Source organism: Nyctereutes procyonoides, unplaced genomic scaffold (assembly GCF_905146905.1).
Source record: "Nyctereutes procyonoides isolate TBG_1078 unplaced genomic scaffold, NYPRO_anot_genome, whole genome shotgun sequence".
Lineage (NCBI taxonomy): Eukaryota > Metazoa > Chordata > Mammalia > Carnivora > Canidae > Nyctereutes > Nyctereutes procyonoides.
In genome coordinates, this window is record NW_026575044.1 from 49,641,971 (window position 1) to 49,668,360 (window position 26,390).

At 39.6% G+C, this 26,390-nt stretch overlaps 1 protein-coding gene across 2 annotated transcripts in view; it reads right to left on the reverse strand.

The window, feature by feature from the left end:
- Positions 1 to 26,390, reverse strand: part of PIEZO2 (piezo type mechanosensitive ion channel component 2) — a 447,149-nt gene that overhangs the window by 115,640 nt on the left and 305,119 nt on the right. For both annotated transcript variants that reach the window (XM_055324440.1, XM_055324441.1), the window contains exons 8-10: positions 8,074 to 8,236; positions 4,415 to 4,534; positions 758 to 796 (exon numbers count right to left, since the gene is read on the reverse strand). In XM_055324440.1, the coding sequence (XP_055180415.1) occupies positions 758 to 796; positions 4,415 to 4,534; positions 8,074 to 8,236 (322 nt within the window). The remainder of the gene's footprint in view (positions 1 to 757; positions 797 to 4,414; positions 4,535 to 8,073; positions 8,237 to 26,390) is intronic.

The window sequence follows — 26,390 nt, forward strand, 5'->3', positions numbered from 1 at the left end:
TCTATTCAGATCTATTTTTCAGAATGATCCTGAGAAAAATCGAATCTGATCTGGTTGTACTTCTGCTAAACACCATGCAAAGCACACTGTTCTCAGTACCAAGTGTGAACCCTGGAAAAGGCTGGCCAGGGCTTCCCAATCTGCTCTGAGCACCTCTCCAGCCTCTGGTCTTGTGGCTTCTCCTCCCAACCATCCCTCCAGCCCCTGGACCCTCAGACCTTTCCTAAGCCCCAGCCAGAGCCCTCCCTGCCCTGCCCACCACCCCACGGAGCTCAGAGGGGACTAATGCAGTCTCAGGTTAGCAGGCACCCCACCTTGACATCTTTGCTGATGCTGCCAGCTTGCAGTTCCTGTGTTGAAGCACTTTGTAACACTAAGTGCAATTTCTTGGGTTTTCCCCTGTCTCTTTGGCTTTAGGATATAAATATACTTGTGTGTGTGTGCATGTGTGTGTCCATGAACATGCAAGACTTCCCAAATTATGTAATTAATATATCTGCAGAGCAAAATGCTTTTAGAAACCCTCCAATGTGGCTTTTTACAAGTTTAAATACATTCTGTACGACTATAGTTGAGCTCATATTATATGAGTCAGTGTTACAACAGCAACAAACCAGATATAACTTCTACAAAAAAAATTCAAAAACTTAGGAAAATTTTATGGATCATTAAAATATACCCAAAGGAGCTAATTCCATATATATTGCTTTTACATCACTTACACAAGCATAAATGATAATTCTAAGAATATACTAACATCAGATGGTTTGTAGTCATCTTGGGTCATGGATAAAAGCTGCAAAAAGCAATGCAGGACAGCAATGTTAATATGTAAGCAGAAAGCACTGCAATGTTTATATATATATATCTATAAAGTTTTACTATACACATACCCATTCCTTCAACTAGCTAGATGCTAGTATGTTAAAGTTGCCATGCAAAATATAAAGGGACAAATAATTGAACTGGATGTCGCTATTTATTATAACTGTTTTCCAGGTTCTGATGTTAACTTTTAATCATGACAGCAAATAACCAGTCATAAACTACGTGACTACAAAAATGGATAATATTTTTCAACAATTTTGTTCTAATAGAATAAGCTGCTTCATTTAATACTCCCAAAACCCTTGAGACCTCTGCAGAATTCTGAAAATATTTACTGATTTATCAAGAAATAGAAGTTTCATACTAAAGAAAAATTGACTTGCAATGCAGCTTGAGATTATTTTAAGATTTACATATTGTCTACCATAAACTAATTACATGACTATGCCTTCAAACTATATTAGTTTAAGGCCAGGTGGTTTGGATGCCCCCCCTCCCCTCAAATAATAAGGACTTGCTGTGCTCATGGTTCTCCAACTTTTTGGATCAGGATTCACTTATGATCATAAAAATCACTGAAAGTCCTAAAGAGTTTTTATTTTTATTTATTTTTTAATTTTTATTTATTTATGATAGAGAGAGAGAGAGAGAGAGAGAGAGAGAGAGAGAGAGAGGCAGAGACACAGGCAGAGGGAGAAGCAGGCTCCATGCACTGGGAGCCCGATGTGGGATTCGATCCCGGGTCTCCAGGATCACGCCCTGGACCAAAGGCAGGCGCCAAACCACTGCGCCACCCAGGGATCCCCTAAAGAGTTTTTTTTTTAATTTATTTTTATTTATGATAGTCACAGAGAGAGAAAGAGAAAGAGGCAGAGACACAGGTAGAGGGAGAAGCAGGCTCCATGCACCGGGAGCCCGATGTGGGATTCGATCCCGGGTCTCCAGGATCGCGCCCTGGGCCAAAGGCAGGCGCCAAACCGCTGCGCCACCCAGGGATCCCCCCTAAAGAGTTTTTAATGATGGGAGTTGTGTGTATCATTATCTACTATACTAGAAATTAAAATTGAAGCCTTTAAAGATATTGATTAGTTCATTAATTTTTTCTTAAAATTGAACATGTTAACATAAATCATTTTATTCAAATAGCTATTTAAAAAAACAAATAGTGAAAAAATGGTACTATTTTATGCTTTTGCAATTTTTAAAATATCTGGCTTAAAAGAAAACAGCTGGATTCTCATATCTGCTGAGCATTTAATCTGTTGTGGGATGTTATTCTGGCTGAAATATATTAAGAAAATCTGGCTTCACCAAGCTTTGTAGTTGGAAAAGGGAAGAGCATTTCAATTGGCTACTGTTGTAGACAGTTGCTGTTTTCTTTGTTTGTTTGATACTATACCAAAGTCAAGAGTGGGTAGTAATCTGAAGATTAGCTGCTACATGGAATCTGAAACTGTGTCAATGAACTTTTCACACTGTTACATTAAAATCTACTGATGTGTCATGCGTTGGTGATTTGTGTCAATGAGTTTATAAAGTATCAAATATTGACACATTTCATTACACAATATTTAAAAAGCACCTTTGTTAATATCCTACCACCACTGATCTCATCAGGAAGGTCCTGAGCACTGGGAAGTTTTCAAGCTCTGAATAGCAGATACAAGTTTTCTAATATTCTAATTTTCACTCAAAAGTTCAAATTTTACCATCGTCAACAAGTGCTATCAATTGTTTGCCTTGAAGTGATGAGTTCACTCCCTTCACCTTGCTGTAATTCTTGGCCACCTATCCATCTCTGAGGAACCGTAATTTGTTCGCGAGTGGCTCTTTCAAATGACTGTGCCGTGCAGTGGGCAACAGCGAGTTCCGCTCATGCTTCCTACAACCAGCCAAGTGCTTTTCATCGAGATGTCATCACACTTTCACACAAGGGACTTTGTGCAACATCCCATGTTGCCACATGGGATACTAAAAAGATGTGAGCTCCGAAGTGGAGGTTTAAGAAAACTGACAACTATTTTTGGCTTATCAAGAATATTCTTTTTTTAAAGATTTTATTTATTTATTCATGAGAGACACACAGAGAGAGGCAGAGACACAGGCAGAGGGAGAAGCAGGCTCCATGCAGGGAGCCCGACGTGGGACTCGATCCCAGGACCCCAGGATCATGCCCTGAGCAAAAGGCAGATGCTCAACCGCTGAGTCACCCAGGGATCCCATCATCAAGAATATTCTTAAGTGGAACTGGCCTTGCCACTTTGTTTTCTATGAGCTTGTGGCCGCGAAAGGCAGGACTGCTGCCCTGGGGATTCATGCCACTGCCTGGGTTTGTTTTGTGCTTTGTATCAGAACACGTCAGCACAGTGGAAGAAAGGCACATATTTTAAATATTTTTAGAAAAGAGTTTTGAGCTTGTGGGTCTCTGTGAGGGTCTCAGGGATCCCCAGAGGTCCACAGACCTCAATTTGAAAAGTTCCCGAGCTATGGATATAGCTATCCCTTATGGATATCTGTCATTTAGTAAAAGGAACAGGATAATCTGACACATGACATGAGGAGAGAGAAAGGTCACTGGAAATCCTCACATATTTCAGGGGCCATAAGACCATCTACTGCCAGGTGCCTGGGAGACTCACTGGTTGAGCATCTGTCTTTGGCTCAGGGTGTGATCCCAGGGTCCCGAGATTGAGTCCCACATTAGGCTTCCTGCAGGGAGCCTGCTTCTCCCTCTGCCTGTGTCTCTGCCTCTCTCTGCATCTCTCATGAATAAATATATAAAATCTTAAAAAAAAAAAAGACCATCCACTGCCTAAGGCAGTCATCCACTGTTTTGCCCTCCCTCAGTACATGACCATGCTTAGAATAAGGCCATGTGCCTTAGAGAAACTCACCAGCCACCAAATCAGATAATCTACTCCTCAACTCTCTAACATGCTGGGAAGCAAATGCTTGGAATTTGTCATTAAAACATTGCAAATGGGCATTTTTAACAAGTCAATGTAGCACTGAGTTGAATTTAAAATGGTCAATAAATGATCCAAGGGTTATAGGAATTACCCTTTGTGACTCATTTTTCCTCATCAATCCATACTGTTGCCTCAAAATAATACAAGATATTTGATCATATTCTTATAGACTGCTTTGTTTTTCTCTCAGCGGTTACTGAGTTGTTACTGTGGCTGGCTACCAATAAAGTGAAATTATTTTCTGCAATGTGTTTCAACGCTGAGAGTTTCCCTACCGGATGCTAACCAATTGCTTTGTTATTTTTTGTTTGTTCTAAACACAAATTTGTTTTCTAAAATTAAGAACAAACTTTCTTTTGAGGATTAAGATATTTCAATAGAAAGCACTGAAATATGAAATGGTGTTCTCACAGGGTATAGTGGAACCATGTATCTCCTTCAGAAGCACTGGGTTCTCCTCTCTGAATAGACCCCTCTGCTACCAATATCGAAATCAATCTATATCTATATACTATGAGCAATCTGAGCTTGCATATGACACATGATTTATATTCAGCAATATAACACAAAAGAAGGACAATAAGTTAGGAAACAGAAATTGCTTTCTTGTAGCTTACTTTTCTCTCGTCAGTTGGATAATGGGTGGCATACCACAGACTCCTCCTCCTCTCGGCTGTTATTTGGATGGGGCTACAAGCCAGGGCTCTGTCCTCTTCCTTGGTCCTGTCGTCCTGCACCTGAGACACAGAATAACCCACAGGACCAGCTCTTCTTCCAAGAGCAGTTTCCTCAGTGGCCTGGGTGACCCAGAGAAAGTTTTTCACCTGTGCCTTGATAACGATCAATTTTTTAAAATTAATGTATATGATATATGGAATTTTAGTAAAACACTTTAAGAAGGACACCAATGCTACCCTGTAAAGGCTCAGCATGTTAGTATTACATCCTGATTCCCTCCTAAGCCCCATAAATTACAGAGATATGCTCTCATGTGAAATGCCCAGAGCGTCTCACTGCATATTCCAAACTACACTAATGCAAATGTTTCTTAAAGGAAGAACTTTCAAAAAAGTACTCAGTGGACTATGTAACCCAGCCTTGAGCAATCTTTAATTAAAAAGAAATTAAGTAGGACCCTGGGTGGCTCAGCGGTTTAGCGCTGCCTTCAGCCCAGGGCATGAACCTAGAGACCCGGGATCGAGTTCCATGTCGGGCTCCCTGCATGGAGCCTGCTTCTCCCTCTGCCTGTGTCTCTGCCTCTCTCTCTCTCTCTCTCTCTCTCTCTCTCTCTCTCTCTGTGTGTGTGTGTGTCTCATGAATAAATAAATAAAATCTTTTAAAAAACAAAAGAAATTAAGTAAAGGTGGTATCATCTGGAGCTTACACACAATAGTAAGAAAGAACATATCCAATGCACAAAACTGTCACCTTGCCTTGTGGGACGCTGGCCTAAATCAGACCATTGGTCTAGAAGAGCTATAAAGAGAGAGAGAGTAGTATAAGGTGCAGGATGCCCTGGGGTGCTTTTGTGTGGTTTCCTAACAAAGGCGCTCCAGCAAAAAGGGCATTAACACACCGCTGAGACTGGCGTACAGGAAGGGAACTTAGACAAAGCGCTCAATTTCTGGGCTCCAGTGTGCCCGGGTGGAGCACCCACGGGAGTACCCAAAGGCCCAGGTCAGAGTTCACGCTTGCCAGGTGGGACCCATATATTCTTTAACTCTCGACACCGGCTTCCCTCTCTCTCCTTCTCAAACATGCATTGTAGACTTTTCACCTCAGAACTCAACATTTGTTGGCTGGCATTTTTGTGAAATGTGCCAGGTCATCTGGAACTATGATATAATCAGCCACCTGTCTTCCAACATTGCCTCAATGAAAAAGTGCTGTGTCCCAGCCCATTTAAAATATTGGCCACCTGAAAGATTGACGCTGGTATGAATCAGGCCCTGTTCTCCAGACACTGCCATCTATAATATTGCTATTAACTCTACTTTCCTTTGTCCCCAGATGGTCTGAGGCTGAGGAAGCCAAATGTCTAATGGCCTGAGGGGCTATACCACAGCCTTCACCCATACGGAAGCATGACCACAGGGCTACAACAGCTCCTGCCACTCTGTGGGCCTGCCTGGGATATGCAGGGAGAGTGAAGAACGCCCGGACCTCTTATTAGCTTGGATGCCTTACGATAATTTCCATCCCTTGTAAGACATTGTTCAGAAGCCATTCCCATCATCTATTTTAATTTCTTTGGTATACACTTTTATTTGCACATATGTGCACATCCTTTACCCTCTGTGTGTTTATGGAGGAAGTGAACACAATTAGTTCACTTTAAAGCATTTTACTGGCACACACAGATTTGGGGAGAGAGTCGGAGAAAAATGTAACACAGAAAGATTGGGGTTCCTTATGATCCCATAAGCATTTTGTTACATGCAGCTGCCATCAGTGAACCCAAAGAAAGATGCTATACGAGAACCCTATGAACAAAACTGCCTCTGTGGCCCTCATCACCCGGGCCTGTCTGCCCAGTGGGAAGGAGGTGTCACACAGGAAGGAGGACAGGACAGAGGCCCATTTCTGCAGGGGGGAGGGATGGAGGGACCTAGTTCCCTCACACTACATGACTTGGACCCCATTTACTTCTCCTGAACTGCTTTTTCTCTTGTAGAATGTCTACTTCCTCTGAGCGGGGACCTCGCCTATGGGTGATGCTCTACCCCTGCCTCGAGCTTAGCGTCTGAGATAGTTGGCTTTCAATAAATATTTGCTGTCTGCCTGTCAGACTGAATGAATGAGCGTGTGGGTAACAGTCTTGTGGATGTAAATACAAAATAGGCCCTAACCTGGAAGTGACAGGACAGGAGGCGTGCCTTCATGCAGCCATGCTCACTGGAATGGCTTCTGATATGTGGACACTACCCTGACAGGTGGTGGACGGGAGATGTGACAACGCTTGTCTACACTATTTTCCTCCCTCGGGTGCCAACAGCTACCTTACAACTGAGCTTCTTACAGTCAATTAGGGGAAGAAATGAAAACGGCTGAAGTTTTCTTTCACTAAAAGGGAAGGGAGGCTTCCCAGGGCTCTGTGGCCCTGCCCTCAAAAGTGCTATGTACCTTGTTAATACTCACAGGAATAACCCAGTCCTCTGTCATGCCTAAAGGAAACCCCCTAGTCCACACGCCTCACAGGAGAGTCCTCAGGGGGTTACAGGCACTCCTGAGAAATGGGGTATCCCTATCACATTCTCAGATGTTAAAAGTCTGAGAAGTTTCTGAAAACTCTAGTCACCGTGAAAACAGGCTGTGTAGTCACCGAAGCCCTGGCTTTGTTGTCAAACGTGAATTTTTTATTTTTATAAATTTATTTTTTATTGGTGTTCAATTTGCCAACATATAGAATAACACCCAGTGCTCATCCCGTCAAGTGCCCACCTCAGTGCCCGTCACCCAGTCACCCCCAGCCCCCACCCACCTGCCCTTCCACCACCCCTAGTTCATTTCCCAGAGTTAGGAGTCTTTCATGTTCTGTCTCCCTTTCTGATATTTCCCACTCAATTTTCTCCTTTCCCCTTTATTCCCTTTCACTATTTTTATATTCCCCAAATGAATGAGACCATATAATGTTTGTCCTTCTCCGATTGACTTATTTCACTCAGCATAATACCCTCCAGGTCCAACCACGTCGAAGCAAATGGTGGGTATTTGTCGTTTCTAATGGCTGAGGAATATTCCATTGTATACATAGACCACAGCTTCTTTATCCATTCGTCTTTCGATGGACACCGAGGCTCCACACCTGCACCCCGATGTTTATAGCAGCAATGTCCACAATAGCCAAACTGTCAAACATGAATTTGAAGCTGATTTCTACTGCTTAGACCAATTTACTTCTCTAAGCTCATTTTGCTCAACTCTAGGATGGGTATGGTACCTATTCTTCAGAATCATGTAGTGCATTCAGTGAAACAAATTATGTCAACAACCTAGCATATGGCCTGGCCCTTAGCAAGTGCTCAATGAAAATGAAAGTGTCTTCCCTTCTCCTCACCAGTGGCCATTCTTGGCAGTGTGTGGAAATATAGCCAAGGGAAGCTGGGCTTTGTTCTGATAGCATTTATATTCACGTTGTGCTCGATACTAGAACCAGAACACTATAGTTGTTTTGGAATATAGCACTGATTAGTCAGCAGTTAATAGGAATGGGCCATTTCACCTGGAGTCTCCAGGTTATTTCTCAGATAGATCACCGAAACCTTTTGATTCTTACAAGGGGTTCCTGTAGCCAGATGCGGATCAGCGTTGCCAGCGTGTAGTACATCACCAGCAGGACGATGGGGTTGGCATGGTGATACCATGACAGGTCTGGGTTTGCTATGATCTTCCAGGTGCTGGAACAGTCCGTGTGAATTACTGATTTGATACCAAACAACCTATTTCAAAACAAAGGAAAACATTAGGAAGGTGCCATAAATCATATGTCCCTAACATAGAGTAAAAACATCTTGTTTTTAATACACTGATGAGCTCGCCCTAGGCTAACTCATCCTATTCTAGATATTTCATTATTCTTCTGTATATACAACTACATCTTTAAATAACATATATATGTATACATATAATATACATACAACATAAGCTATATATCCTTAAATCATATATATGTGTAGTCAATGTGTATGCCTATTTGTAAAATTGATGCCAACAGTAGTCAGCTGATCTTTACACTGCTTCAAAATCCATCTAATGCTATTTAATACAATGTAATACTAATACCATTAATCTAATCTAATACTAATTCTTTGTACACCTATTAGAAATTTACATCTTAATGGTCAATCAGCCCTATTAAATCCCTGCATTACTGAAATGTCAAGTATGTGATATCATGTGGCTATGTCCAACTAAATGAGCACCTATTTTGTTTTTGGCAGGATTTAGCATTAGCTATTCAGCTAATGCTGATGTTATTGGGCGAATATTGAAATTGGACACAGTTCTATGATTCAGCCATAAAAGCCAGATATTATATACTAGGGTTTCTGGAAGATATATTTCTGTCAAATTTCATTTATGGGCAATTTGATAGTTTTAAAGATTTATAATTAATTATTTATTTTCAAATATGACTTTATGAGGCTTGTTAACTTTTGAAATGACTTTTTATGTTATTTCTACTATATAATCAGAGGGTATCTGACTTTATAGTGGGAAGTTGTATATATATGATTCATTTAGAAATTCATTTTATATAAGTTTTTTCTAAGAAAAGATTTTACTAAGTGAATAAAACTTTTACACTAAGTGAGCCTCATATTTTTTCTATTATTTGAATCTCTTATATGTGAACTTTCTTTAAGTATTATGCTACATTCTTTGTTCAGTTATAAGATCTTCAAGTACTACATGTCCCTCACTTATACAGCCTCTGAGGGCTATTACTGTTTTCTATCACAAGGCAAGTGCCATATTGGTGAATTGCTCAACACAGGCTTTAAAGTAAGCTAAACAGAAACTAAATTTTCTAAAAAAAAATATCCCATAAGTTCTATTAGAACTTGCTCTTATTACAGGTTTTTTTCTTCTAGGTCTAGCCAGATTTTTTGCAGTTAGCATTTAGAAAGAAAAATTTCCTGCTAACAAAATTTTTATTATGTCCCTTTTAGAATGGTGGAATGTTCTGAATGTGGTTTTGCAGTCTTAGAGCAAAATGTCAATTTCCTGCAAACAGTGTGCAGAACTGAAAGCTTTTAAATATAGAATCAAATTTTAGCTGGAAGTCACAATTGATGAGGCGGTAGTCTTCAGCCCGCAACTCTTTCCTCTTCTTGTCCCACACCTGGTGCTTGCACTAGCAATGATTTCATCAATCATCAGTTTACAAATATCCATGTTGCCCCATCAGAAAGTCAATAGTAATTACTGTAGCCATCTGTAAACTGAACCACGTGCCTCCTAAAAGTCCACATGGATATTCCACAACTTACTGTTGACATCATGGCTTATTCCAAACTGATTCTGCACATTTCTGTAGGAATACTGAAGATCGGTTTCATGTTTTGTACCACGAGTTTGGACTAACAGATATGGGTAAGAAGCTATAGAATGACGGATTGTTGTACCCTATAAGGAACTTCTAACAGAACTGTGCAAATACTGTAAGATGTAAGAGTTTTTTTTCTTTCTTTTTTTTTTTAAATAGTAGGGATACTATAAAATAATTCTTACATAGGATGGGAAGTTCGCACTTAAAGTCTGGCATCCTTGGGGCACCTGGGTGGCTCAGTGGTTGAGCATCTGCGTTTGGTTCAGGGCATGATCCTGGGGTCCTGGGATCGAGTCCTGCATCAGGCTCCCCATAGGGAATCTCCTCTCACTGCCTGTGTCTCTGCCTGTCTCTGTGTCTCTCATAAATATATAAATAAAATATTTTTAAAAAGTTTTGCATATTTTCTGGCACTAAAATTCTAGGATGCTATGCAACATCCAACTATTTAACTTGCTTAGCTTTTTCTTGTGAACCTCCCATAATCCAAAATTACTTATTAATCCTGACAATACAAAGAAAGGTGAAATTATTGGACCTGGCCTCCAGGAACTTATTCTCCATCTAACCACAGTGATGGGACATGTTTGGTTGAGGAGAGCAAGATGTTACAGAACCCTTTCTATCTGGGGGTGTTTCTGTCTGGGAAGGGTAGTCAGGAAGAATAATGTGGCATGTCAAGAGAGTCGAGGAAGGGTGGATGAGTAAATGAGGAAAAAGAGAAGTCCTGAGAGATGTTGCCAGGTTGGGGGGTTGGGCTGGGAAGAGTAACTGGGCACAGTGAAGACAACCTTTTATTTTGATTACTGGTGCATCATTGGATATTTATAAGCTTCCTTCTATCTTGATGATTACCACAAAACTGCTAGTGTCTTTACAGTGGTCCTACTTCACATTGATTGAACAAAAATACCTATATTGTTTAAGTTTATTGGCCATTAAAATACTCAAAAATGACTATTTTCTATATATCCATAGAAATGTCTCTTTGCCTAAGAAGTATATGGTGACACAGCTATGGAGTAATGCATTCTGGTTTCTTGCTTATTTAGAAGCAGAAAGATAAAGCTCCTCTCTTCTATGCATTTGGAATATCCTTGGACCCCAGGCTAGTTCTATCAATAACAGACAGGGGTGCATTTGGTAGGTGGCTCATGGTCTCTGAAAATGCAGTTCCTTATAAAACCTAGCAGAATTGGGGGTGGAGAGTGGATGTAAGTATATGAACAAAGAAAGGGCATTTTCTAGGAAATCTTATGCAAAGTGCTTAAGATCTCACAAACTCTTCTATTTTTCAGAGGATGGCTGAAGACAGCTCCCCGTGATGGTCAGTTTCCAGTAGAAACATATCAGATCCTTAGACTCATCTCCTATTTAGTATCTGGCCTGTCTTGCTCTGCTATTTCATTCCCAATATTCCCGTCCCCAGAACAGGTTCTCAGCATCTCTTCCTGGACAATTATAACACAAAGGGTAGTCTCTAGTTCTTCTCCTCTCTACAGTGTGACCTTTGCTAGAGTCACCTTTGGAAAACTCAGTTCAGTATGCCACCCCCTCTTCCTATTTCCTATTCATTCATGATCTGGAGAATAACCCCAAGTCCTGCAAAGTACCCCTGGGCTTTGAGCAGCCAGATCTCCTCTCCTTTGTCCCAGACATTACAAACTCAAACTGGGCTATTTAGGTTTTACCATAAAATCTCCAGCCCTTTGGTCTTGCTACTTCTTGTTTTACCAGGGTTATTTCCAGGTAGTTGTGACTTTTCGGGGGTTGTCAAATCAACAATTAGGGTATGTGTGCTAGGTAAGCTTTGTCCAATCCTTAGCAATTCAAATTCAAGGCAACCGGCCAGGGAGGGCTCATGGACTCTCAAATATCTATATCTCAGGACAACTCCAGCCCCAGCTCCAACTGCATCCCATAATCTGTACATACCAATGCATTCCTTCCTGGTTTACTCAACCACCCCAAATTACTGCAGGGGTCCCTAGGATACCAGAGGCCCAGGAATAAATAATTATATTACCATCATAGTCCATCATCTGTACCTTCATGCTAATTTATGACAGTTGTTGTTGCTGAAAGCATTAATTTTTCATTCTTTTGGTCCAGATGGTCTCAGAACTGACACTCTAAAACCAATTTCCAGCACTCTTCATTTAGGCTTCATTTTTCTGTTCCTTTCTGTTTTTGTGGGACATCCTGGACATCATCAAGGCCCAAATCTTAGGAGCTAGGAATCTCACTTTCAGGAAATGATTTCTAATAGGAATAAATTTGTCCTTCCAGTGCATCCATAATAACAGGTTTTGTAGTCATAGTTTATAATTGGATTATTGTGAGTTTATGTGCTTATCTCTCTGCCCAGTTTGATTCTGATCATTTCCAAAAAGGCTACGTGTTTTGTCATCTTGCTTTGATGGAAGTGCCTAGTGTCTAGCATTTTTTTTTTGTCTAGCAAATTTGAAGTGTAAGCTTACTGAATTGAATTAAGAGCACTAAGTAATACCATGAAGTCATAGCAGGTGACCATGGTTATACTAGGTGTAGAAACTAAGGGATAGCAAAATTTCTACTTTTGAAGAAGAGAAAGAGAAAGAAGGGATGGGAAGGAATTATAGTTCACAAGAGAACTCCAGAACATCTGTGGCCCAGACCATGCCATCCATAATTTTAGTGCCCTTGGTCTAGGAAACTAGAACACAGAATATAAGCATAACAAAGGCATTGCAAGAACACTTTATTTAAATTCTATCTTAAATCATATGTACAGATCATTATTTTTGTTCTCTACAGGCTACGAATAAAAATCTTGAACTTTAACTTTTGGATGGATCAATAAATAAATGTATTTAGTCAAGAAGTAATCTTTTTCAACTCAAGAGGTTTATAATTTTAAAAAGCAATAAGAGATTCAAATATCCAATAAGAGCAAAATATGGGGGAGCTTGGATCATTCCTTCAAAACCCCAAGGCTGCACTTTACTCAGATTATTATGGATAAAAATGCATTCTACATCTTTTGATAGAAGAGGGCATCACAGCTACCAGAAGTGTCTCTGCTCACAGAAGACACTGTTACTCTTCTTTGGAAGAACTCTTCCCCTGCAGGCCCAAGTATACAGCTGACTCTCCCAGCTCCGTCAGGGCTCTGTGGGCTCATTGTAGATGCCTCTCCACCTGCCAGGGAGCACTTGCTTTGCACTTTTTTTCTCTTCCTCCAAAGTACTCATAATATCTGACAACATATGGTGAAAATGAATTGGCAGTGTATATGTTTCAATTTGCGCATGTTGGCAGATTTATAAAACCTCCACCTGTTTTAGGTTCACTCCAGACCACATCTGCTTGGTCACTAGTAATACAGAAACTTAGCCACTTGCAAAAAACTATGTAATACTGAAAATAACACCTCATTTAAAAAAACTTATTATGGTAAAATATATATAACATTAAATTTATCATCTTAAATTTTTAAGTGTGCAGTGTAGTGTAATTAACTATACTCACAGTGCTCTGCAACCAATCTCCAGAACTATTTCATCACGCAAAACTGACACTCTGCACCCATTAAACTATAACTCCCTATTCCCCCCTTCCCTCAGCTCATGGTACCCACCATACGAATTTCTGCCTCTATGAATCTGACTGCCTAGGTCGCTCATACAAATGGAATCATGCAGTATTTGTCCTTTTGTGTCTGGCTTATTTCACTGAGCATTATGTCCTCAAGGTTCATCAATGTTGTGGCCTGGGTCAGAATTTCCTTTCTTTTTAAGTTTGGATAATATCCCATTGTATGTATGGACCACATTTTGTTTATCCATTTCTTTATAGATGAACACTTTCACCTTTAAATAATTGTAAATAATGCTCCTGTGACAACAAGTGTACATATATCTCTTCAAGGACTTGCTTTCAAATATTTTGGATATATGCTCAGAAGTAGGATTTTTGGACCATTGGAAGTACTATTCATAATTTTGTGAGGAATATCCACCCTGTTTTACATCATAGTCGCACCATTTTACATCTCTGCCAGCAGGGCAGAAGGGCTCCAATTTCCCCCACATCATTGCCAACACCTGTCATGTTCTAGTAATTGATAGTAGTTATCCTAGTGGGTGTGAGGTCGGACATCACACTTTTCATTTAGCCTTTTCTTCTTCAGGTCTCAGATCTCTTTATGGTCCAAGCCTCTCATGATACAGGGAGACATCCTTCAGTTAAGTATTTGCTAACTAGAATGCATGAGAATGCAGTTAGGTTGACAGAAGTCTGGGCAGGTTTTAAATCCTCTTATGAAACCAGGGACTATATCCTTTCCAGTGAAAGTAAAATGATTATTTTGGGGGTAATAATTGTCTAGAGAAACTATCTTTTAATAATCTTCTCATTTTAACCTTAGATTTTTTAATTGAAATAATGAGGGACTGAATGGAGGGAAGAAATAGAAAAGGAAGGAGGGTAGGAGGGGCAGATATTTCTCAGGGAGTTTGAGTGCAGTGTGGGCTGTAGGTCAGGAACCAAACATAGAAGGGAGGAGGCCTGCTGGAACCTGGCATAGCTCCCTCAAGATGAAGATTTTCATGCTGTCAGGGTGCTTGCTTAACCATTTTCATTCTGAGACCATTTTTTCCCTGGAAAGGGGTTTGGTGGCAGACTCCAAGGGGGCCAGTGCTCCCTTTGGAGAATTTCCATGCTGGGTATTCTGGAGGTTCATGAAACACAAGAAGCCAAATTAATCAGTGATCATTATCACAGATGGATTATATACACTCAGCTGGCTCAGGTGAGTACCCAGAATGAATAGCAAATAGCCTTCAAAGAGGGAAAGATGAAGCCTCCTTGCTGTAAACAAGTCATGGTTCAGAGGGAAGCACAGAGCTTTTGGGATGAACTGTGTTGGGAGGTATAAAGCTAGCCATAACTTCGGATGCCCAGAAAAGGTCCTTGGGGGCCTGACCTTTTAGGCAAACATGGGTTCCCCGAAGAAGTGTGGAAGTAACTCAGAGCGATTATCACCAACCACTTAAAAATAACCAACTTTTCTTTTTTTCTTCCAGCTCTGCCCTCTCTTTTCCTACCCTAATGACCATAAGGCTAAGGGTAACAAAATGTGCATGTGTTTAAGGTTTCATTTATTTATTTGAGACAGAGTGAGAGAGAGAGAATGAGCAGGGGGAGGGCAGATGGAGAGAGATAAGCAGACTCCCTGCTGAGCCGGGAGCCCAATCTGGGGCTTGATCCCAGAATCCTGGGATCATGACCTGAGCCAAAGGCAGATGTTTAACCCATCAAGCCACCCAGGTGCGCCAGGTGAGTTTCTTTTTAAAGGTTAAAAAAAGTGATGAAGATTCAGATGGTGCATATTCTATCACTACCAGGCTGTAGTTATTATCAGATCCTGCTGGTTGCTGCACAGGAATTGACTGGGACAACTTCCTGCCTGGCAGACCAGTAAGTCTCTTGCTGGTAGCTCTTGGTTCTTCTTATTGGGAGGATCTTCTTTGTCTCTTATCTCTCTTGATCCATTGATCTCTGCAAATGTGAATCTCATCCCCTCCCCAGGCCCATCTCAACTGTTGTGTGTGGTTGACATTTTGGTGTACTTGAAGTCTATAGGCCTCGTTTAAGCACAAATCACCGTGTTATATCATTAGTCTTCTGTTATATGTCTGTGTCCTGTGTCTTCAAATAGTTTGTAAACTCCTTAAGGGCCAACATCATGTAGTTCTTGGCACCTTCTATTGCACCTACAATAGTTTTCCAAATAGCCTATACTCAGAATTATTACATGCATGGCTGTAGGAGTAGCTTTACTAAAATATTTTTAAGACCAATTCAAGATATCAATTACAGATTTTCGATTTCAATCATGTAATCAATGCAAAAACAATGCTGCAAACACAAGCATTGCAAATGCAACTTTCAAGGACTCAGGTATGAAGGTTTTGAAATTGCCGATTTCTTTGATCACGCTGACACTGACTGCCTTATCAATGTTTGATACCTCACTCAATAGCCCAAAGATGAATGGTTCCAGGGTGGTTGAGTCAGTGAACTCAGGTGTATTTTCTTCTCCCTGCTGTTGTCCTCACTGCATTGTTGGTATGTACTTTCATGTACAAAAATTCATTGATAGGTGAAGGAAAGAGAAATCTCATTCCAAGAGCTTTATATTTGCTGCTCCAAGTTTCTTGTCTTTCTTTTCTTTTCTTTCTTTTCTTTTCTTTTCTTTTCTTTTCTTTTCTTTTCTTTCTTTTCTTTTCTTTTCTTTTCTTTCTTTCTTTTCTTTTTTTCTTTTCTCTTTCTTTTTTCTTTTTTTCTCCAACTTTCTACCTAGAATCACTTCTCTTTAGTCTGAAGAATAATCCTTAATGTTTTGTGTAGTGCAGGTCTGCTGGTGCCAAATGCTGTTTCGTTTCTCCGAGAAAATTTTTCTTTGACCTTTATTTTTTCCACCTACCTCCTTCAATACAGAATTATACACCATTTTTTTAAATTTTCTTTCAGAAGAACTTTAAAGATGTTGTACTATTGCCTTTTGATATGTAGGATTTCTGGTCTGTGAAAACTCTTATCATTGTTCCCTTGCACATACTGTATTTTTCTGATGGGTTGCTTTTAATGTTTTTACCTACCCTGGGTATTAAAAAATTCAAGTCCCGTGGTGGGACTTTTTTTTGCCTTTTCTTAGGTTGATTCTTGAACTTCTTGGATTTATGATTATATATACTTTACCATTTGGAAGATACCCTTGCCCATCATTTCTAAAAATATTTTTTCTGTCCTCATACCTTTCAAGGACTACAATTACACCTATGTCCAGCCTCTTGAAATTATCCTACAAGTCACTGTGGTTCTGTTTATCACTATAATTATTTTTGTATATTTTTTATTGGAGTTCTATTTGCCAACATATAGTATAACTCTTTTCTCTCTTTGTACTTCAGTTTGAAAAGCTTCTATTACCCTATATTTAAGTTTATTCATTTTTTCTTCTGTGGTATCTCATTTGCCCTTAAGTGCATTCAGAGGATTTATTTCATCTATGGTATTTTTTAAAACCATTTCCAGTTCCATTTGTTCTTTTTGTACATTTGTTCTTTTTTTAAAAGATTCCATTTCTGTCTTCATTATGTTCATTGTTCTTTAATCTTGAAAATAATTAAAAGAGCCGTTTTAAAAAGCTTGCTATTTCTAGGTCATCTCTTGATTGACCATTTTTCCTTTGTTCTGTATATGTCTAATATTTTTCAACTGGATCCTGGACATTGTAATTTTTATATTATTGAGTGTTTGGATTTTGTTGTCCTCCTTTAAAGAGTGTTGAGTTTTGTTTTGGCAGGCAGTTAAGTTCCTTGCAGATCAGCTTTATCTCAGCAGGCTTGTTCTTAAGTTTTGTAATTATGGGTCTGGAGTAGCCTTTACTATGTAACCAGTTTAACAGACTCAGTAGTCACTCTATTCTGATGGGCTAGAACTAAAGTGCTCTCCCAAACCTATGCGAGCTCTGGGAGATACTGAGTTTATGCTTCCTCAATATTTGTTCCTTTCCCAAGAGTCTTGCTTTATCTGGTTTCATGGAGTCTCACCCTATGCATGCACAACTTAGAATCCAGCTGAAGTATCTGGGTGACCTCATGAAGATTTCTAGAACTCTTTCTCTGTCCTGCTTCCTCCTCTCCCTTAGTCTGTGTCACAAATTTCGGTTCCCTCAGCTTCTCCAAACTCTGATCTCTCTGCAGCCCAGCAAGACCACCATGCTCTGCTGGGGTTCACTTTTCTATATGAGATGTAGTAAATGCTATCAGGAGAAAGCTGGAGTAATCAAAGAGCTTACCTTGGTTGTTACCCTTCTGCCAAGCATCACAATCATATATTTCCAACTGTCCAGTGTTGGAAACAGTTGTTTCATATATGTCGTCTAATTTTCACTTTGATTATAGAAAGAAGGCTAGTCTCATACACTTAGTATAACTTTCAAACACCTGCCTGGCTAGTTAACACACACACATATCCTTGCATGATGGCATCTGCCTACCTATCTACCTAGAAGTAGGGGATTCTAGATAGAAAATTTTTGTCATAAGAACATAAAGACTTCTAACTCTGGGAAATGAACTAGGGGTGGTGGAGGGGGAGGAGGGCGGGGGGTGGGGGTGAATGGGTGACGGGCACTGAGGGGGACACTTGACAGGATGAGCACTGGGTGTTATTCTGTATGTTGGTAAATTGAACACCAATAAAAATTAATTTATTAAAAAAAAGAAAAAAAAGAAAATTTTTGTCATAGATTTACCATCTGTAAATGTAGCCTAAATAATAAATAGCTAAATTCCAAAAGTCCATACATAAAAATGAATGATTATGTCCTTGACTCATTTTTTTCCCTATCATTATAGATACAACCCCAAAGTTTTCAAGGTTGTTGTCACCAAGAGTACTAGTTATGTGTCACCCCAGTATCCTTTTTTTTTAAATCAGTAATTCCTTCTCCTGTTCTGTCTCACCTTTGACAACATGCCCTTCACAGGAACACACAGAATAAATTTTCTTCTTTTCTTTTCATTCTCTCTTCATGCTATTTGTAAATCTCAAAGTGATTTAAGTGACAAATTACAAACACAAGAGTGCTAGTGAGGAATATGTTTCAGGGAAAATAAAAAGTTGCATGTTTTGTAATAAAAATAGATCTAAGGACAAGTTCAATCACTTTCTAAAATGTGTTTCCCAAACTATCTACAAAGACCGTTTAGGAAATACCTATCCATTGCACACAGATACATTTGTAAAATACAACAAAAAGTAATTAGAAAAATAATCACATGCCTAAATGCCATAGCAATGTCAAGCTTCTATAGAAGTTTTAAATGCTTTCTCTCTTTAGGGACACCTGGGTGGCTCAGTTGTTGAGGGTCTGCCTTCGGCTCCGGGTGTGATTCCAGATCGAGGGATCAAGTCCCGCATCACGCTCCCTGGGAGGAGCCTGCTTCTCCCTCTGCCTATGTCTCTGCCTCTCTCTGTGTCTTTCATGAATAAATAAATAAAATCTTTTAAAAAAATGCTTTCTCTCTTTAGAGACACATTTCTGTATTTAATTTGTTGAAACTCTGTTTCAAATAATTTATGGAACAGCAATGACCTGCTGCATAGAGTATACAGAAACCCTTGTCAGAATATTGTCAGTAGTCTATTATTAAAGGTTTAATCAAATTAATCTTTTCCTCAGATGCATCTTTCAAAATAAACATTTAGAATTGCTCTTTACAATATAATTACTCTTCTTAAAACTATCAATATAATCCACAGTGATTAAAATTCCCTTACTGGTGTGTGTGCAGGGGGTGATTCTTTAAACTCATTGAGGAAATACTAACACATATTTTCTGTTGTGCTTTGTGTCATCAGGGTGTCTGACAGCCTGTTGGAAGGGGAGCCTCCTGATTGAGCACTGTAAAAGCAATGCTGGCACACCACAGCGCTTCCTGCTAAATCCCAGACCCTGGAAAGAATGGAAGGAATCAGGCCAAGATCTGGTCAACCCATGGGATCAGCTCTCATGGGTGAAGAAGAAGGCACAGGCCTGGCAACTACCAGCCACCGTGCTTCCTGTTGGATGTGATCAGCATCTCTCTTAGCAGGTTTGGATTTAGTGAGGACAGGTTGGAGAGCACTAAACTGCTCATTAATGTCTACTTCCCCAGTTTCTAAAAATAGCACAAGCCAAAAGACAGCCAAAAAACAGAGGCATGAGACTTTGGGTTGAACTAGCTTTCATAAATAAAACTTAAAAGTTAACATCTATATCTAACCCAAATAAATCAGTGGCTCCACAGACTTTGGGAATTGGACTAAGCTGAAATCTGTGTACTTCGTTGTGTGTTTTAAGTAAATAGATTTTATCTTAAATTAAGACATTTTTGAATATGATACAACTTTTTTTTTCAAGATTTGCAAAGTATTTATGATCTTTCACGACCCTGGAGCCAATGGTGGGAACATCTGATCCATTACTCTGTACTGCATCAGAAGGGGCACAAGGTGTGAGAATGTGCACTGGTCCTCGAAGTGGCTGAGAACTTTTCTTTAAGACAGAAAATGTTGGGGCGCCTGGGTGGCTCGGTTGGTTAAGCATCTGCCTTCAGCTCAGGTCATGATCCCAGGGTCCTGGAATCAAGCCCCACATAGGACTCCCTGCTCAGCAGGGAGTCTGCTTCTATCTTTCCCTCTGCTGCTCTCCCTCCTGGTGCTCTCGCTCTGTCAAATAAATAAATAAAATCTTAAAAAAAGAATTTGACTTTATATAAGTGCTCATATTTGTATATATTCTTAAGCACCTATATAATAGAGTTCATTTTAATTTCTGGGTACTATTCCATTGCACAAATAAACCAAGTACTCAAGAAATCCAGAAACAGAATATTTTATGGGAGAAGAAAGATACAATTATCATTATTTTGTGTGGAAAATTTACTAAAAATAAAGGCAAAAGGAAGGTAACATAAAGGCCTTAGGGACCTCGACATTTTTAGAGCATTTGCTTCTTTTTTTTTTAAAGATGATTTGATCTCCTTCTTTCCTTTTATTTATTTTTATTTTTAAGAGATTTTATTTATTTGAGAGACAGAGACAGAGACAGAGATAGTGAGAGAGAGCACCAGTAGGGAGGAGAGGGAGAAGCAGAGTCCTCGCTGAGCAGGGAGCTCAATGTAGGGCTCAGTCCCAGGACCCTGGGATCATGACCTGAGCCAAAGGCAGACACTTAACAAACTGAGTTTACCCAGGCACTCCACATTTGCTTCTTATAGACAGCTTTCTCTATGGCACCTTTCAAAGTCTTTAGGATTTATGTGTTAGTGAAAGGGAATATAAGGGAAGGGAGAAGAAAAAGACTCCTAACTCTGGGAAACGAACTAGGGGTGGTGGAAGGGGCGGAGGGCGGGGGGTGGGGGTGAATGGGTGACGGGCACTGAGGGGGGCACTTGACGGGATGAGCACTGGGTGTTGTTCTGTATGTTGGTAAATTGAACACCAATAAAAAATTAATTTATTAAAAAAAGGATTTATGTGTTAGATACAGACAAATCCTTACATATGTACATATTTAAGAATGTTTCTTGGGCATGCACAGTAATAGGACAAAGCTACTAAATTTCTAAATGACCACCATGGGGTATGTACAAATAAGTTATGACATTCATGTGTATTATGGAATACTATGCACTATTAAAAATAATAAAGAATATATCCATATATTTGACATAGAAAATGTTGCAAGGGATATTTTATTTTATTTTTTAAAGATTTTATATATTTTATTCATGAGAGACACACAGAGAGAGGCAGAAACACAGGCAGAGAGAGAAGCAGACTTCCTGCAGGGAGCCCAATGCAGGATTCAATCCCAGGACCCGGGATCATGACCTGAGACAAAGGAAGATGCTCAACCACTGAGCCACACAGGTTCCCCTTGCAAGAGATATTTTAAAGTAAGCTTTAAGTTTTAGAATAATTTGAGATTTACAGGAAAGCTGCAAAGATTTCACAAGGGTTTCACCATACCCAGTTTCCTCTATTGTTAACATTTTAAATTAGTATAGCACCTTTGTCACCACTCATGAACCAACAGCAGCACATTTTTAAAAAACCAAAGTCCATGCTTTTTTCAGATTTCCTTAGTTTTTATCTAATGTCCTTTTTTCTGTTCTGGAATCCCATCAAGAGTAGAGCATCACAATTGGTCATAATGTTGCCTTCTCCTTAAGCTCCTCCAGATTGTGACATCTCAGACTTTTCTTGTTTTTGATGGCCTTGACAGTTTTGGGTACTGATCAGGTGTTCTATAGAAATTCCCTTGGTTTTGGTTTTTTGTTCATGGTTAGCAAAAGTTATGGATTTGGGGGGAGGAAAACCACAGAGGTAAAGTGCCATTCTCATCACATCACATCAAGGATACATGCCTTCAATATGATTTATTATTGATAAGGTTAATTCTGACCACCAAGTTGAGGTAGTGCTTGTTAGGTTTTTCCACTGTAAAGGTTCTCTTTTCCTCCTTTCCTTATTTTACACTTCGGAAAGGAGTTACTGTGTCCAGCCCACACTAACGGGGTGGGAAGTTATGCCCCACCTTCTTGAGGGGTCAGTATCAACATTAATGATGTGGAATTCTTTCATATGGAGAATTGTCTCTTCTCCCCCATATATTTATTAAATCATTTACTTAGATCCATATGGATTTATGCATAAGTATTTTATATGTATTTGTATCCATATACACTCATGGGTACTGTTTTAATCCAAGACTGCTTTATTTATTTTGTTGCCCACATTGTTCCAGCTTTGGCCACTGGGAGTTCTTTAGCTTGCTCTAGTATCCCTTTGACAGGTCTATTACTTTGTTATTTTTCTGACACTACAAGATGCCCCAGACTCACAGTCCTTGACTGAACCATAGAGTCAGCCATTTCTCCAAGGAATACCAGTTCCTTTTGCTGTAGAGTGGCATTAGAAACCAAGCCCTGGGATGCCTGGGTGGATCAGAGGTGGAGTATCTGTCTTCAGCTCAGGGCATGATCCCCGTGTTTCAGGATCGAGTCCCACATTGGCTTCCTGCAGACAGCCTGCTTCTCCCTCTGCCTGTGCCTTATCTCTCTCTCCCTAATAAATAAATCTTTAAAGAAAGAAAGAAAGAAAGAAAGAAAGAAAGAAAGAAAGAAAGAAAGAAAAAAAAACAAGCCCTCGGCACTAAGTGTGCTCATTGCTACTGGAGTGTCACCATTTGTTTGCCCTCTCAGCTGACAGAGCAAGGAAGTACTTGTGTGCATACTTCCTCATGCACACACACGTATCTGTATATATTCGTGTATGTAACCATCTGTATTTGTACTAAGGTACCCATGAGTTCATACTGATGTCTCCAGCTCTACACTGCTATCAAATCGTTCTAGCCTTCTGCCCTTGCTTATCTGTGAACTGCCACTCAAACAGTGAGAAACCTGGCCTCCAATCAACCTTGTATTTACTTAATTCCCATATACATGTACAGAGGTCTCAGAATTATCAACACATAGCTCTCTGTAAACAACTTTATCAACTGGAGTATAGTGCTTATGTACAGTTTCTTTTGGCTCTAATCTCATGACCTCTACTAAAATCCAAAGTTACTTAAATAAACACCTTTCTCCCTATCCCCTTCAGTAGGGTTATATCATACATTTGTAACACAGATTATTTTGCCACAGTCTGCATTCCATGCTGGGATCTTCCAATCTCCTGATTATTTTTAAGTTTGCATACATTAAGTTTCACTCTTTATGCTATACAGTTTCTTGGGTTTTGACAAATGTTTTGTATCATACTATATTATATATATATATTACATACATAATATATATTACATACATGTATTTTCTGATTGATTTAGCCTTTTTTCCAATGAACATGCATTACCACTATAATTTCAAAGATTATTAAAAAAAATTCCCTTCTCTGCTACTATATTTTATTTCTTTATTCATGCCCTTGTATACTTTTTAGATGTTTGTTCCTATAATTGACACAAAGATTTTTGATTAAAAGCATTTACAATATATACAGAGTAGGCCTAGCACTTACTTTTATCATGCATTTTGTTTATACTTTGATGTTTAAAACAATGTAAACTAGCCCAATTTTCCTTACTTAGACCAGCATCTGCCTCCTTTCCTTTCTCTCTGTTCCTTTTCCCTGTTTTTCTTTTGTATTACTCTTTCCACTGAACCTTAATAGGCACTACACATTAGCAGGCACCACGCAAGGCTTACAAAGACAGTTTTCAAAAGAATTACTCCGAGAACTGCCAAAATGTGATTGCATCAACCATTCTGAGAAAAAGACAAGAGAAACTGGCATCATCTTCCAACGGTTTTAGTAACAAGTTTTGCAGCAGTTCCAGATAAAGGCAACCACAACCTTGGACAAGACCACAGTCATGTACCCCACTCTTCTTTTTGCTCATGAAAACTAAACCTCCTTCAACTCAGACAGCTAAAGTTTTTAGGGGGTTTCTTGGTACACATGAAGTGCATAATGCCTTTAACTTCTATTTATTTTAATTATCTTTTTTTCTTTAACAATGTCAAAAGGAAAACTAGTTTCTGGACAAAAAAAAATCTATCCCCAAAACAAAGAACTAAGCAACTACATCTCAAGGGCACGCTATTATATAAGCAGATTTTATAGGCAAAAGACAAAATAAAGGCATGAAATATCACCTTATTCCAAGACAAGCTTAACAATGACTAAATCTGGGAAAACTCTAAACAGTATGACAGCATCTAATTAAAATAAAACTAATCTTGTAGACAGTCATATGTCACTGAACTTCCAACTTGAAGAGTTGGAGACAGGATGTTGAAGTATTACTTGATATAAACTTTTCCCACTTTCTTAGAAGTGTGCTAATAATGGAAAAATTTCCCAAGCTTTTACAATTTGAAATTGTTGGAGTTTGAATACTAACTAAACTGTCTATTGGGCAATAAATTCATCAAAGGGAGAAACTTAGCTGCTGCCCTGTAGGGTTCCCTATTTTAATAAAATGGTTAGCAGTTCTGGTGCATTGTGACTGCTCTCTTCTATTGAAGGAGCCAAGTTCTCATTCCATCACTCTCTAAATGAACCTGGAAGAGCTTTAGACTAAAGGTAAAGCATACAGAGAGAATGGATTCTAGGGGTATTATGGAATTATTGCAGAGTCTAAGATTTTGATGTCTAGAAAGGCCCTTGGATCTCAGTGAACTGTAGTGAACTACTGAAATCTCTGATTCTTCTTACTACCAAATGCACCAATATTACTACAATGCAGGTGACACTACTGGATCGTATACTTAGAGAAATTCCAATGTCTGCAGTCAGTACATCCACAGAAGAATCAGAGCCTTATAATACATTCTGCTCCCTTCATATCTAAGGCTGAGAGGTCTATCTCATCTGCTATCAATATCAAGTGCGGATGATATTCTGGATGCTTTCATGAGTTCAATGTATGTGGAAATAAACCACACAAAGGCAGGAGTTCACAGGTAAGTTCATCTATCCTGAGCAATAAAGTGCATTAATTTCCTGTCTGGCCATCAGTGGTTCCTGGTTCAGTTCTGTTGTCTCCTCTCTGGTTGCCCAAATGATCCCAAGTCCTAGTCAGGAACTGGCATCCCTACCCCCAGGTCACCACAATCTTTCAGCTGTTTTTCAGATCTTTCCCTCTCATGAACAATCCTGGCTCTTGGTTCAAGTCACTCATGTCCCCCAGTACCTCCCAGAGCTTTCCCACAGCGTGCTGTGTCCACATTGGTCTCTCTTTTCTCAAGTTTTTACCCCTTACTTACCTCAACTGTTGAGAGCTCCCTTGCATTTTTATGGCCATACATGATTTGTATCCAAAGTTACTTCACACGTCTTATCTTATTTGATAGGTATTAAACTTGTCCTCTAGTCCCCATGCCCAGAAATTCTTATGCCATGAAAGTTTGAAAAGCTCTGATCAACTGAATACCAGTATAAAACAATGCTGAATAAATACAAATGAAATGAAGCTGGAAACATTCTCATTAGACCGAGAACATTTCTAATTCCCAATTTCTCTTTAGCATTGAAAGGAAGTAAGAATACTTGTAAAGGAAAGGACTCCTATAGGCAGACAAGACACTGGGAAAAGTCATGTGGGTGTTTTACTGAGGCTCCTGTAGAGCTACTGTTTGTACCCCATGAGGTGGGCACTATTATTGTACTAACAATAAGCCTTTACAGACAAGGATACTCATATATAGAAAGAGGAATTTACCCAATGCACACAGATTCTGGCAAGTGGCTGAGCACATCTGAATACAGACCAAATTGGCCCTTAAAGAGGGGAGAGGTATTTTGTCTTCTTCAGTAAGAACAGAAATGGTAGGTACTTATTAATAATATTTGTTAAATGAACAAAAGCAAGTAGGAAGGACATGAGGAATTAGAACAAATAGAGCTCTGTAATCCTATCAATCCATTCAACATGATAAATGATGGGCTAGCCTACCCACCATTATGTGCTATGAAGTGTTTCTCTTTGAGGTTTCTTGTACACTTGAAGAACTTGTTAGAATGCCAATTTCCAGGCCCCAGCTCTGTAAATTCTGATTTTCAAGTCAAGTGGGGCTCAGGGATAAGCATATTTTTTGGATCAGTAGTTCAGGTAGTCTGTATGTACATCCTTGAAAGACACTGAGGCATGGCTCCCTAGGTTGCACGACCTGACATTTCCACTGGAGGGCTGTCTCTACCCCACCCTCCACTGCCTGATCTAATGAGCCCTTCATAACCCTGTAGGTTTGAAAGGATAAGAGAGGCATTTTCTTTAGAACTGGGTTGCTGGCAGCTGTGGGCAGACTTCCCTCAGAGAGAAATTTCAGCCCAGAATGGCCAGCTGTGACTCTATGTGGTTGGGATGTGAACACATCAGAGGGATGCAGTGATCATGGGGGTGGCACTTGGTGAATGGCTGAGAGCTCAGAATG